Below are 15685 nucleotides of genomic sequence, written 5' to 3' on the forward strand. Positions count from 1 at the left end.
TCTCCTTGATTTTAAAATCAGTGACACTCACTGAAGCTGTACAATGGGGACACAATAATTCCATTTTTTTCATTATATGATTTGTGCTGACCGTGGTAGTCAGAATTTTACTTCCCTAAGAAAGTATGCAGCTGCTAGCTTTGCATAACCCATAATATCTGAATGCAATTCTGGATATACTGTAACTTGTCTCTTTACCATAATATCTAGGGGCCCACTCTCCTGCATCACATAGCATATGAATTTGGGGAAGAGATTAATGGTTCAATAATTAAATACTGTTTCACTCTAGGCAAAAACAAGAAATAAGCCATATCTGTGGCTTACGTTGTAATAGAACTATGCTAGGTGTTTCTGGAGACTTAATGCCCAGATTTGAAGCTTGTGAGGATCTTGGTATCATTTTAGTTCATTTTTCTTTTAGGGTTGTAATTCTTTCTTTAGGAAATTCCAAACTGACTGTGTCACATTGTGTGCTCTGTACACTCAAATTGGCACAGAAAGATGGAGACTGCAGCCATAAATTTGGTCAGTAAAGCTGAAGTGTATAATACAAATATTTACAGACTGAGCTAAGGAAAAAAAGTCAGACTGGGAAAAGAAAAATTATGTTTCAGTATTTGAAAATAGAGCTGTATTATAGTGATTTAAAAGTAAGACCAAAGCATTAGAGATAAAAGATGAAGATGTGAAAAGCAGCTCATGTTTTAGACTGCTAGGAGGAAAACAATCAAGGCATGACTATATGGGATGCAAGTAAGAGGGAGCAAAAAGAAAAGGAGTACTTGTGGCACCTTAGAGACTAACCAATTTATTTGAGCATAAGCTTTCGTGAGCTACAGTTCACTTCATCAGATGCATACTGTGGAAAGTGTAGAAGATCTTTTTATACACACAAAGCATGAAAAAATACCTCCCACCACCCCACTCTCCTGCTGGTAATAGCTTATCTAAAGTGACCACTCTCCTTACAATGTGTATGATAATCAAGGTGGGCCATTTCCAGCACAAATCCAGGGTTTAACAAGAATGTCTGGGGGAGGGGGAGTTAAGAAAAAACAAGGGGAAATAGGTTTCCTTGCATAATGACTTAGCCATTCCCAGTCTCTATTCAAGCCTAAATTAATTGTATCCAATTTGCAAATGAAATCCAATTCAGCAGTCTCTCTCTGGAGTCTGGATTTGAAGTTTTTTTGTTGTAATATCGCAACTTTCATGTCTGTAATCGCGTGACCAGAGAGATTGAAGTGTTCTCCGACTGGTTATGTGGTTGCTGGTGAGTATACACATACCACACAACAGAACCACTAACCCAGGAACCTATCCTTGCAACAAAGCCTGTTGCCAACTGTGCCCACATATCTATTCAGGGGACACCATCACAGGGCCTAATCACATCAGCCACACTATCAGAGGCTCGTTCACCTGCACATCCACCAATGTGATATATGCCATCATGTGCCAGCAGTGCCCCTCTGCCATGTACATTGGTCAAACTGGACAGTCTCTACGTAAAAGAATCAATGGACACAAATCAGATGTCAAGAATTATAACATTCACAAACCAGTCGGAGAACACTTCAATCTCTTCTGGTCACGCGATTACAGGCATGAAAGTTGCGATATTACAACAAAAAAACTTCAAATCCAGACTCCAGCGAGAGACTGCTGAATTGGAATTAATTTGCAAATTGGATACAATTAACTTAGGCTTGAATAGAAACTGGGAGTGGCTAAGTCATTATGCAAGGTAACCTATTTCCCCTTGTTTTTTCCTACCCCCCCGATCTCCCAGACGTTCTTGTTAAACCCTGGATTTGTGCTGGAAATGGCCCACCTTGATTATCATACACATTGTAAGGAGAGTGATCACTTTAGATAAGCTATTACCAACAGGAGAGTGGGGTGGTGGGAGGTATTTTTTCATACTTTGTGTGTATAAAAAGATCTTCTACACTTTCCACAGAATGCATCTGATGAAGTGAACTGTAGCTCACGAAAGCTTATGCTCAAATAAATTGGTTGGTTATTCTCTAAGGTGCCACAAGTACTCCTTTTCTTTTTGCGAATACAGACTAACACGGCTGTTACTCTGAAACCTGAAGTAAGAGGGAGGGCTCATTAGGAAGAATTACAGGAAAATTTGTTAATGTTTTCATATTTGACATCTCCTTTTGACTTTTTTGAAAGCAAAAGAATATTTTTAAATAACAGCAGTTAAGAGATAAGTAAATTCAGAAATAGTGATACTTTTTCAATTTGAAGTATGCGAACCTTACAGCAAAGGCTGTTTTCCTTTGAATTCAGAAGGTTAGAAAGACTCCGTAATAACAGCATTGTCAAAACCCATAACAATCCTAACAAGGCCAATTTATACTGTGCCTGATGGTAGGAAAAAAGTCTCTCAAGTGAAAACGTGAAAGAACAAACAGGACAAGAAGAGACAACACTTAAAGACTTACGAGAAAATGGGAAAATGCCAGTTATCATTTAAACTGATTTCTTAATGAATACATCCCCAGTAAAATTTTCTCCTTGGATTGGGCCAGCTCTTTACCATAAGAAACTCTATCAACTTCAGACATGATCTTGCAGGTAAACTTTTATCAATATAGGGCACAAGCATTTTGTAAAACTTTTACTTCGTGTTTGTAGTTTTTAGGTCTTGAGAAAGGGCAGTTTTTTAATACTAGTGAAATTCAGTGTTCTTGCAAAGAATGTATTGGCATTCTTGTTAAGACCTGCTGTTGTGTTCTGAAGTTTTCTAAGTCGCCCATAAAAATTAACTCTGAAGTTGGAACTTAGCAATGAAACTGGAAATCCAAAATACCTTTAATTTGGAGTTTACTAAGAAAGGGGGATCACATCAACTGCAAAAAATGTTCTCAACCTCAGCCCAATCTCTGCCCTGAACCTAGATTGAATCTGTTTAAAGGTGAAACATCACTAGTCCCTAAGGCTCCCCTACCTTCCTGGATGATGCTTCTGTATAGATACCCAGGGCCCCTGATAGCAAAGTTTTACTGCTTGCTTCATGTAGAGATACCGATGTCTAGCAGATGGTGAGTTCCAGAACTTACAGACTTTAAGATTAATCTGCAAAATACTGTGAAGAATAACCTTTGGAGAAATGGTGTATTGCTGGGGAGATTCCTTTTACTGTACATGGTGTTTATGTAAATTATGGAGAGGGGTTGAAATAAAACTTTCCAAAAGGTTGTATAAGTAAGCATCTTCTTTTCTCAGTGCTTATCTAGCTAAACAATTTACTCTTACTGGAACTTTAGCAAAGGTTGTGGTGGATTCTCTATCACTAGCAATTTTTAAATCAAGATCGATTTTTTGTTAAAAAGATATTCTGTAGTTCAAAAAGAAATTATATGGGGAAGTTCTGTGGCTTGTGTAATAACAGGAGGTCCAACTAAATGATCACAATGGTCCATTCTGGCCTTGGAATCTATGAATAAACCAAGTATCTGGACCTTTTCAGATTAATTAATTCAGTTGGTTTTATTTTAAAGAGCGTGGCCATAAAAATGGTAAGAATCTTAAAAAAATAACTAAAAACAAAACAAAACAAAAAAACGATTTCCACCTTTGTATGTGCATGCTTAAAAACAAAATAGAAATTATTTTCCATGGTTTCTTGTAAAGTGGGGGGAAAAAACCTGACTAATGTTTGTGTCTTTGTTGGAGGGATTTAGTACATTTCGGGAATATTCATGTTGTGGTCATGGTACCATTATGTGAGAGTAAATGCAGGAGTCTGTTTATGCACAATGTTTTTCAAAGGCATCCAGAGCATTGGATAGACCTCTTTGTTGTGCAGTCTAAGTCTACCAGAATGAAATAATGCCTTTGCTGCATTTTGAGAAATACTTTGTATTTACAGGGTCCAGGGCTCTGCTGTTGACCCACATAGTTAGCAGGTGTTAGAAGCCTGCATAAAGTTGCTGAAATTTCATTCATTGTGGTAGGTGCCCCTCATTAACTCTACCCAGGATATACGGGCAGTGGGAGTCGTCCTTTAAGAAGAGGGAACTAGGATACAGGAGATTCTGGAGGGAAATTCTAGGTTACTGGAGGAAACTTAAGATGATGTTTGTTTTTGATGATTTTTGATTTACCCATCAAGCCAAATCACAGGAAGGTATAAGGTAGGTGCCTAATCAGGGCCGGTGTGTTCTCTTTAGGATGGGATGAGGAACCCCAACCCATTCATCCTTGTCTTAAAGAAAAGGAGTACTTGTGGCACCTTAGAGACTAACCAATTTATTTGAGCATAAGCTTTCATGAGCTACAGCTCACTTCATCGGATGCATACTGTGGAAACTACAGAAGACATTATATACACAGAAACCATGAAACAATACCTCCTCCCACCCCACTCTCCTGCTGGTAATAGCTTATCTAAAGTGATCACTCTCCTTACAATGAGTATGATAATCAAGTTGGGCCATTTCCAGCACAAATCCAGGTTTTCTCACCCTCCGCGCCCCCCCCCCCCCCCCCCCCCCCCCCCACACACACACACAAACTCACTCTCCTGCTGGTAATAGCCCACTTGTGCTGGAAATGGCCCACCTTGATTATCATACACATTGTAAAAAGAGTGGTTACTCTCCTGCTGGTAATAGCCCATCCAGAGTGAGTTTGTGTGTGTGGGGGGGAGGTTTAGAAAACCTGGATTTGTGCTGGAAATGGCCCAGCTTGATTATCATACTCGTAAGGAGAGTGATCACTGTAGATAAGCTATTACCAGCAGGAGAGTGGGGTGGGAGGAGGTATTGTTTCATGATGTCTGTGTATATAATGTCTTCTGCAGTTTCCACAGTATGCATCTGATGAAGTGAGCTGTAGCTCACGAAAGCTTATGCTCAAATAAATTGGTTAGTCTCTGAGGTGCCACAAGTACTCCTTTTGTTTTTGCGAATACAGACTAACACGACTGTTACTCTGAAACCTATCCTTGGCTTAGAAAATGTAACTTTTTGGCATATATAACATTTTTCAATCTAAATTTCGTAGCAATCATAGCTCTCTTCTTATAAGTCCCAATTTTAACAGTGACCTAGGCATTGTTTTCAATATCACATGGGCTTATAGATACCTAAGTCACTTTTGAAAATGGGACTTTTAGGCTGTGTTGAAAAAATTGGAATGGTTTCTAAATATCATTGAAAAATTTTGGATTCCAGGAAAATTTTCTCTGTTTTGAGTTAATGTTGTTAGGACCAGATTTCGCATTTTCGGCAGGGCCTGACTGTAATTAAATTTTTAAATGTCAAGAGGCCTCTCTGCTGTGGGGTCAATACGTAACTGCCAAAATTTGAAAAAATATTTTCAATGGACAGTTTTCAAATTAACCTGAGGGTTTAAGGGCTGATAAGACCTTCATCTGTCACCGGATTCTGCATGAAAGAATGAATAAATAATTAATTTTCTCCATCTCTTCACAATGATTTAATTGAATCTAGAGTAAAGAGTAATATTAATATAATTTCAAGTGCTGAAAAGTACTAGCCATCTCATTCCTTTCCCTCAAGCATATATATACGTGCGCGCGTGCACACACAGAGGAAATAAGTTAAGGGAGTGTTAATACATTTAATTCACTGGTTTATGGACAGTAATTTAAAGTTTTTTCACTCTCATATTTTTTCCTGTTCTTTTACTCTTCTGGCTCATTCTGTCTGTCTCATTCCACTTGTTGTACACCTACTTTGTGAATGCTGCCCCCGCCCCCAAAGAAAAAACAAAACAAATCACCACCACCGCTTTGGGCCTTGTTCTAATTCTGGGAAGAACAAATTCAATCAATTTGTAGGTTAGCTAATTTAATGTCTTTATATTCCTGGTATTATTATTTTTCCTTCGCAGAAATCCTATATAGCTCTGTATGTTCCAGGAGAAAGTGATGGGATGGCTGTGCTGAGTTGAGCACTTATGATGTATTAATATAACTGGCTGCTTTGGATTCAGTTGTTACCTGACTTCAGCCCCTATATTGCCTCAAAGCTGATAGAACTTGTATGTGGTTGTAACAGCTCCCCAGGCCATTCCAGCACATGCGAACTGCTGGAGTTCGAGATCACTCCTGCCACGCCACATCCATGCCCCCACGTCAGGTAGGCTGGCCAACTTTCTACACACACAAAACCGAACACCCTTGCCCCAACCCTGCCCCCCTACACTCCCCGAGGCCCTGTCCCCGCTCACTCTCTCCACCCTCATTCACTCGCTCATTTTCACTGGGCTGGCTCAGAGGTTTGGGGTGCGGGCTCAGAGGTTTGGGGTGCGGGCTCAGAGGTTTGGGGTGCGGGCTCAGAGGTTTGGGGTGCGGGCTGGAGATGTGGGGTTTGGGGTGCAAGAGGGTACTCTGGGCTGGGTGGTGGAGCTGAGGGGTTCGGAGGGCAGTAGGGGGATCCGAGCTGGGGCAGAGGGTTGGTACGCAGGGGGTGTGAGAGGGGAGTGATGGCTCCAGCTGTGGAAGCAGGATCTGGGGTGGGGAACGTTTTTTTTTGTCACAGGCCATTGACCCATAGAAAAAAATCAGTCACGGCTACTCACCCGCCCCGGAGGGGTGCAGAGGCTCAGGGCTTCCCCCTGTAGCGGGGCGAGCTGACACTTGTGGCTCCAGCCCCGCAGGGGAGCGCCAAGACTCAGGGATTCCCCCCACTTCCCCCCCACCCCCTGCGACAGGGCAAGATGGCACTCACGGCGCCGTGGGCCGCATGAAATTAATCCGGCTTGCAGGCCCTAGGTTCCCCAACCCTGCCCTACACATAGGAGCCGGAGGGTGGACATGCCAGGTGCTTCTTGGAAGCTGCATGGAGCAGAGGCTAGCAGGGAGCCTGCCAGCCTCGCTGCGCCACCAACTGGACACTCAGTGGCACGGTCAGCAGTGCTGACCAGAGCCACGAGGATCCCTTTTCGAACGGGCATTCCGGTCGAAAACTGGACACCTGGTCACCCTAATGTCAGGAAGCATGAAAAGGGGTGATGTATAGCTGGCTATGCTGGCCCTCCTCCTCCTGGAGATTTCTGTGCATTGGGGTAGCTGGCTAAGCCAGCTTTGCAGCTGCTTCGCACTAGTACTCCAGTGTGAATTGCCCACAGCAGGACCCAGAATCCATCCCTTAAGGTCTCATGGAACTTTCAAGAAGTAGAAGTTTGTCAAAAGGAAAGTTTTAGTGGCATCTTGATTACCTTCTGGGCTTACTTAAACATTTTCACCTGCATTGAATTTTATTTTTAATTCTATGTCAAAAGTTTCAGACTTCCTCTTTTCCCATTGTTGTACAGCGGAATGCATGGTGGTTCTTTGCCTGGCTGTTGCTCTCTACATGGAGGTCGGTGGAATTCGATAGTGAATTGTTTCTTGCATGTATAGAGCTGGGATCCCTTGGGATGAAAGGTGACATAGATGTGTTGTTTCAGAGTAGCAGCCGTGTTAGTCTGTATTCGCAAAAAGAAAAGGAGTACTTGTGGCACCTTAGAGACTAACCAATTTATTTGAGCATAAGCTTTCGTGAGCTACAGCTCACTTCATCGGATGCAGATGTGTTGGTGTCAGTAACAATTTTAAACAAGTGCTGTAGAAAATAGCTAAAACCAAGACTCTGAAAGAATCTGGAAACTTGTGCAACCCTTTTCTTGTAATATTTCTCTGATATTTTAATGTCCTCACTGGGGAGATTCTATGTTCATTTAACATGTTTCCTTATTTTTCAAGGAGTGTTCCGTATTTCAAAAGTTTGTGTTACACTCTGCCACCTTTTGGCAATGAGATTTAAAACCTGTTTTCATGTGGGACAAATGCCAGTTATTTCTCCTTACTTCACTGAACATCTTGCTGGAGAACACTTTGAACCAGCCTTGCAAAATGTTACTAGCTGACTTGCCTAAGGTGAATAACACTTTTGACAGACAAGTAAAATAAAAAAAAGCTTATGCTCAAATAAATTGGTTAGTCTCTAAGGTGCCACAAGTACTCCTTTTCTTTTTGCAAATACAGACTAACACGGCTGTTACTCTGAAACAAGTAAAATATTAGTTTTTCCTTATCTTCATTTATCAGGATAAAGAACAGGTGGCTGGTACGTTTGTATCACAGTTTTGCAATTCTGCTTTGAATAGCTGCCTCTTGGTAGTAATAATGCTATTTATTTGCTAAATATTAAATATTTGTATTCACACCTGATTTCTCCATATTGTCTGTCTCTTATTTTTCTTATGATGCAGTGAAATCTGAAAAATCTATAAAATGGTAGTAGGGGCACCAAGCCAGTGTTGTTGTTATGAATTTCTGCAGGGTGTGTGGGTATATAATATAAGGAGACTTCCACATTGGTCCCTAAAATTCAACTGCTTTTTTTTTTTTTTTTTTGATAGAGGACTATTGTTTCCTCTGCCCTGGAACACCTCTTTAGCTAGTGGTTTGGGGTAATAGGGTAATGTACAATGTTTGACAACAAAACAGTCTGTCTAGACAGGACTAGTATTTTATGTTGGTTTTATGCTAGGTCAGGGTTCTCAAACTGGGGGTCAGGGCCCCTCAGGGCGTCATAAGGTTATTACATGGGGGGGGTCATGAGCTGTCAGCCTCTACCCCAAATCACACTTTGTCTCCAGTATTTATAATGGTATTAAATATATCAAAAAGTGCTTTTAATTTTTAAGGGGGGTCGCACTCAGAGCGTTGCTATGTGAAAGGGGTCACCAATACAAAAGTTTGAGAACCACTCTGCTAGGTGGAGTTGCCGATACATACAACATAGTTGAAAAGGACATATATTCCCTATGTTTAGCAACACGAGCCTTAAAAGTTATATTTAAACTTGTTTTAAAATTCCAAGTGATTATAGAAATTATAGAATTCACACTCTTGTTCTAGTATTTTGCAAGGCAAAATGCTTAAGCTTGCAGCAGAACAGCTCTTCATAAATTTGTCAACCCCAGAAATGATTAGCTATATTACCTTTTCGTTTGTGGATTTATCAAGAAAAACTGCCCACTTTTTTTCTTTTCCTTATCAACATGTTTGTGACTTTAAGGTAAGTTACTTAACTAAACATGTCAACCGTTATTTGTAAGAAAAGGGTATCAACATACTTTTAAAATCTGGACATTGGGTCCTGCTAACTAGCAATTGTAAGCATTGTTATGCCTTCAGAAGAAAGAGATGAGAAAGATTCAAGTAGCATAGAAATTTCAAGTTGACCTCTTTCTCAGTTTAAAGAAAAAGAATGCCCTAGAAAGAATGTAAAGCCTTTTAAATTTCAGCTATCTAGTGACCCTGGTCGTATGGGTTGCTTTTGTTTTGTTCTTGTTTTGTTTTTGCTTAGCTTTTCGTCACTCACTGCTGTCCTTTAAGTTCCCTCTCCTTGACCCTTAGTATCAGATGACCACACAACCATCCTACAAGTTACAGTAGGAGATAGGTGAGGAAGCCAACAGGTTTTATTCCTATTTTGTGAAGTGATATTCATTTTGGACAATCCAAGAAGGCCTATTCTCTACTCTTTCCTTTTATGTTTTACTGGCGCCAGGATAAGGAGGAAAAATATGAGATCTTGTTGCAAAATCATGGGGGGGGGGTCGTCTCAAGTTTTCATTTTTGACTAACTTTTTCAAACTGTGATACCAGTGAGCTCAGTATGGCCAACCTAAAACATTCAAAAACATTATTTAAAAAAAACAGACACGTAAATGTTGTATCTTGTCTTCTGGTTTCTGAGCCTTAAGGGTGCACTCAGTTCACATTTTTAAGCTTTTCTCTGCAACTATGAGAGCTAGAAACTAACTTTTTTTTTTCTTTTTTCTTTTTTTTTTTTTTGGAAGTGGAAGCAGGGATTCTGACTCAGTCTCTTGACCCCAGTTGTTGGGGCTTTAAGAGAAACACCAAATATTGCAATAATTGGCAGCACTGTGGTTGATGGTATTGAATGATTTTCTGCACCAGTAGACATGCCTTTTTCAGGGGCCAAAATTGATTTTCTTCTCCAAATCTGTAGCTTCACTGTATCTGATTTAATTTATGAGCTGTACGTTTACAGTTGCACCATACCTTTAGATATAGAGGAAAAGCAGAACTGTTAGCAAGATTGTGCCTGACGGATTCTATAGCATAATGGGGGCTAACAGGTTTGGTTCATAGTAGAAATGAATAACATGGACTGTGCCGTTTGGCCTTATATAAGACTTGTGCTATTCCTCCATATTGTCGCCTTCCTCCTTGTGTGAATTTCAGACTTCTTAAAGTTAGGGACTACAAGCACTTGTCAGAGGCACGTAAAGTTTGGTCAGGCCTCGAGAGAGATTTTCACAGCCTTGTAAACATACCTCAGTCTTGACTTGCCACACTTCTGCTAGCACAGTTCTTTCTTGAATACACACTGTCAGTCATACCAAGTTGTGTGGTAGTTTGATTATGTCTGAGAATTTAGGATGAGACCACTACGTTTTCACTGTGACCTAGATTAGCATTGTAATCTAGGTCTTTGGAGGCAAAGGCTGGTGTGTTAACTTTGTTGTAAATATTAAGAGATTCTTTCAGATAGTTGTTTGGATTATATGCCGCAAAATATTGCCCAAATTTCTGTCAGAAACTATGTACTTGGAGATTCTTTTTGTTGATAAATGCCATTGACAATCATTGTTACTGTGCAGACGTCAAATTAAAAAAATGAAATATATATTCAAATGTTAATTAAAAGCAGATAAAGCCTTTATTAAAAGGAATACTGTTTGGTCAAAATTGCCACCAAATTTATATTCTCTTTAAAAATATAAGGGTTTTATAAAGCCCACAGTATTACTATGGTTTTATTTTAACGGAAGTATGTTTTTTCCTAAACAAATATATCCCTGCAGTCTTTGCAGCCTATACATTGCAGCATTGTGCTGTTGCTTGAGAACCTGAAAATAAAATTGATTAGCAAATAAAAGTGATTTAAAGCAAGTATTCTAGTTTAATTGTCCAAGTGGAAAGAAGTTTAAATCGTGAAAGATAAATTCTAGTTTAATAATGTGATTTGCTACAAACTACATTACCTATATTACGTTGTTGTTGTTTGTTTTTTTTTCAAATGAGGCCAGTCCTTTGGCTTCTGTTCATTGAAATTGTGCCATCAAATTATGCCAATCTACATCAATTGTGTATCTGGCTTGATTTTTAAAAGAGTGATCTTTTACAGTGGTGTGAGATAAATGGCATTTTAAAGGTGGAAATTCAGACAGATTTTACATAGTGAAATAAAATCCATATTTGCAACATTGTGAAGAAGTGTCTTGTTTTTATATACCAGGGGTGGCCTCCTCAGAAGGAGCCAGAATTTACCAATGTACATTGCCAAAGAGCCACAGTAATGCATCAGCAGCCTCCCATCAGCTCTCCCCCACCGCTCGCAGTGCCTCCCACCCACCAGCAGCCCCACCGATCAGCGTCTCTCCCTCCTTCCCTGCACCTCCCAATCAACTGTTTCGTGGCATGCAGGAAGCTCTGGGGGGGAAGGGAGGAGCGAGAGCATGGCAGGCTCAGGGGAGGGGGCAGGAAGGGGTGGAGTGGGGGCAGGGCTTGGGGCAGAGCCGGGGTTGAGCAGTGAGCACCCCCTGGCACATTGGAAAGTTGGCGCCTGTAGCTCCAAGCCCGGAGTCGGTGCCTATACAAGGAGCCGCGCACAAACTTCTGAAGAGCCACATGTGGCTTCGGAGCCACAGGTTGGCCACTCCTGTTATATACCATTTGTTGAGAATCATCGAATCATAGAATATCAGGGTTGGAAGGGACCTCAGAAGGTCATTTAGTCCAACGCCCTGCTCAAAGCAGGACCAATCCCCAACTAAATCATCCCAGCCAGAGCTTTGTCAAGCCTGACCTTAAAAATATCTAAGGAAGGAGATTCCACCACCTCCCTAGGTAACGCTTTCCAGTGTTTCACCACCCTCCTAGTGAAAAAGTTTTTCCTAATATCCAACCTAGACCTCCCCCACTGCAGCTTGAGACAATTACTCCTTGTTCTGTCATCAGCTACCACTGAGAACAGTCTAGATCCATCCTCTTTGGAACCTCCTTTCAGGTAGTTGAAAGCAGCTATCAAATCCCCCCTCGTTCTTCTCTTCCGCAGACTAAACAATCCCAGTTCCCTCAGCCTCTCCTCATAAGTCATGTGTTCTAGTCCCTAATCATTTTTGTTGCCCTTCGCTGGACTTTCTCCAATTTTTCCACATCCTTCCTGTAGTGTGGGGCCCAAAACTGGACACAGTACTCCAGATGAGGCCTCACCAATATCGAATAGAGGGGAACGATCACGTCCCTCGATTTGCTGGCAATGCCCCTATGTATACATCCCAAAATGCCATTGGCCTTCTTGGCAACAAGGGCACACTGTTGACTCATATCCAGCTTCTCGGCCACTGTAACCCCTAGGTCCTTTTCTGCAGAACTGCTGCCGAGCCATTCGGTCCGTAGTCTGTAGCAGTGCATGGGATTCTTCCGTCCTAAGTGCAGAAACTGGCATTGGTTGTTTAAAAGTGCCTATCTGACTTACAGTTCTTTGCTTTATTTTTAGGGTTATATCCTTTGTCGTGACCTCATGGTTTAAGTGGGAATAAAGATGAGTATAAGCAGTGATGAGGTTAACTTCCTGGTATATAGATACTTGCAAGAGTCAGGTGAGTACATGAATTATGATTATCAAGTGAATATTTCTTAGTTCCTTTGATATTCAAGAAATAATTCATCTGTAATTGGCTTTGTCAGATCCATGCAGTTGGGATTTATAATTTAACCAGGTGGATTCATCTACTAAATGTGAACTGCTTCTTGTGGCTTTCTCTCTATATGTTCTTCCATCGTGAGGATCAATTCTGGTAAGTTGCCTCCTGCAACTTAATCGGCTTTAGTAATTTTAAATTTGGTAGCTTCTAACTAATAAAATAAGGGCTCATTGAGTCTCTGGAAACTCATTTGCTCAGAAGAAGCTTTGATGTGTTGGATGGCCAAGATTCTTCATGCTCTGGGCCGCTTGAAGAGGTTTGCTCCAGAAAAATACTCTTGTTGTATGCTTCTATCCTGGAGTCCTCCAAAGACTCTCCTATAGGTTGTTCTTGTGAGACTGAGTTTCTTGAAAAAGCATGAAAATAGAACAAGCTGACATGACTCTATTTCAAACAAGAAAACATCAGTGAATGAGACAATAATGAATCATAGAATTTGTAAATTCCCTTTTCTAAAGACACTGTCTGTACAGGTTTCTTTCTTGTGAGTCTTTGCTCCTTAGTGCAAGACTAACAGAAGTCTCCTAGCTCTTGAGGATAACAGGGTAGAGCAAAAGTCTAATGCTGTTGTCATACACAGAAGGAAGGGTTTTTTTTCCAGTTCTATATGGAGCAATGACATCTGTCGTATACACTCAAAGGGTAGTACTGCTTTAAATAGTTTGAGTCCTCTAATGGTGCTTACTGTTTTTTATGTTTAGAAGCCCTCAGAAACCAGTCAGAGCAACAATATGTAGCTAGACATGCATGTTTGTGTATATTTTGTGAACACAGTTATTTGGTACCCAGCTGTGCCTACATGGTTTCTTTGTGGTGTTGTCTGAAGAGCAAAAGCCACAACAAAATAATTCACTGTCCTATTGGATGCACTAGTTAGGCTAAGTTCTTCTATTTCTTCCAACCCATCTGTTGGAGGCTAATTTTCATATCCCTTGTGCCTTTTGCATCTCTGTCTGTTTGCATCTTTGTGTGTCTTTCTCTCTGCCTGCCTTTCTTACAACAGTATAGTTGTAGCTGTGTCAATCCCAGGATATTAGCGAGACAGGGTGGCTGAGGTATTATCTTTTATTGGAAAGAAGTTTGTCCAATAAAAAATACTACCTCACCCATTTTGTCTTTCCTAAAGCATGGCAGCCCAAAGCAGAAGCTAAAAAAAAGACCCCTCTGGCTCCATCCTTCACCAACAGATGACTTCTGTGTCTCTTCTCATTCAGCTTCAAGGGAATACTGCTTTGGGAACTTGCTTGAAAAGAGAAACAATTTTCAAGAAGCTAACACCAAGGTTTTGTGACCATAAGATAAGCTCAAAGGCTGGCTGTCTTCATCAATAGGCACTATGGTCCATTAATGATGGCAAGTGCAATATGAGAGGAAGAAGATTTTTCTAGCACGCTAAATACATGCATTCTGTTTTAAGTTCCAGTGACAGGCACTGAGAGGTTGAACCTGATTATGAGTGACTTTATTGCCTTTGTACTATCCATCTGTCTTCAGATCTTTGGGAATGCTTGATAGCCTTAATAGTATTTTAGTGACCAGACCTTTTACTGATAGTGTAATGTGAAGCACGAGGCAGAACATTTAGACTTCCTTCCTGTTTTTTTAGTTTAGCCCCTCTCAGTTGAGTAGACTAATAGTAAAATTTTCAGAACTGCCTGGTGACCAAGGATCAGATTTTAAAAGGTATTTAGGTACCTAAAGATGCAAAGAGGTTCCTAGTGGGATTTTCATAAGCGCATAAGCAGGTTAGGCACCTAACTCCCATTGATCTCTGTGCAAGTAAGTTGGATTTAGGCTCCTAAAACCCTAAATCGCTTTTGAAAATGGGACTTAGGCTGCTAAGTCAGTTACATTTGCTTGAAAATTTTACCCTAAACTTTTGTTTTACCAGCCAGTGCCTAATGTCTACTGTTCAATGTGAAATGGAGATTAGATCCAAAGCAGTTGAACAATTTCAAATTCCTCACAGTTGTGATGCTTGGAGTCAGAGTAGCCCAGTTATGTTCCTGGTTTAGAACAGACATAATTTAATGTCAAGCAAAGAGGGTCCCTTCTACTACAGCAGATGGCTCAATTGTTGATCATGAAGGTACAGATATGGAAGACATATGTAGAGATTGGCCACAAAAGCCTGAAGTATCGCTATTGGTACTGGTACGGAGCGATCACTGGATTAAAGAACACTCTGTGCAGGGATTTGGATTTGACATGTATGGTCCCTTTTATTCCAGCATCTGAGTTTGAATTTTGCTCAGTGGCTTCTAGTAATCTCCAGACTTTTTGAAAACTTTAAGTTTTGGAGTATTAGTTGTCCATTAAGGTGCTCCTTTTGGGAAATCAGTGCTATAGAAGCATTTTTCTCTTAGATCATCGAGCACTTGTCAGGGACTGTTTTGTTCACGTGACTGTGCAGGTCTGGGGAGAAAAAAACAAGAATTAATTTAAAAGAAAAAGGGGGGGGGGGATTATTTACTGGTTACCGGGTCACCATAATTCTTTGATCTGGGTGATTTAGTTTCACGGATTTTCATTTCTTCTTCTCAAACTCCTTGTTTTTCAAATCGTATCTTAGTATATTTTCAGTAGCAATGAGCTGCATACTTTTGTAAGGGCAACTTATCAACCCCTTATACATTGATCAAGACATCAAATGGATTCTTGGGTTTGGAAAATAATATCAGGAAACTTCATAAGGCTTGATAGATAGTTACCAATTTAGAGTGTCCCACTCACTATTCAGTAACCATTAATGTTCTGCTTTTAGATTTTTTTGTCATTTACTCAGTTCCAACATAAAATCCTCCTCTTCTTCGGTTGAGTGGGATTTTGTGGTTTGATCTGTGGGCTTTTTGTTCTGAGAAGATGGAGAGTAATACAACATCTGCTCATGGACTCTTCAAACTGA

At 40.5% G+C, this 15685-nt stretch overlaps 1 protein-coding gene across 7 annotated transcripts in view; it reads left to right on the forward strand.

Annotated features, from left to right (window-relative positions):
• TBL1XR1 (TBL1X/Y related 1) overlaps window positions 1–15685 on the forward strand; it is a 173890-nt gene that overhangs the window by 130499 nt on the left and 27706 nt on the right. For all 7 annotated transcript variants that reach the window (XM_048863460.2, XM_048863467.2, XM_048863462.2 and 4 more), the window contains one exon: window positions 12573–12675. In XM_048863460.2, coding sequence (XP_048719417.1) covers window positions 12618–12675 — 58 coding nt within the window. In that variant the 5' untranslated portion in view covers window positions 12573–12617. The remainder of the gene's footprint in view (window positions 1–12572; window positions 12676–15685) is intronic.

This window comes from Caretta caretta, chromosome 9 (genome assembly GCF_965140235.1).
Source record: "Caretta caretta isolate rCarCar2 chromosome 9, rCarCar1.hap1, whole genome shotgun sequence".
Taxonomy (NCBI): domain Eukaryota; kingdom Metazoa; phylum Chordata; order Testudines; family Cheloniidae; genus Caretta; species Caretta caretta.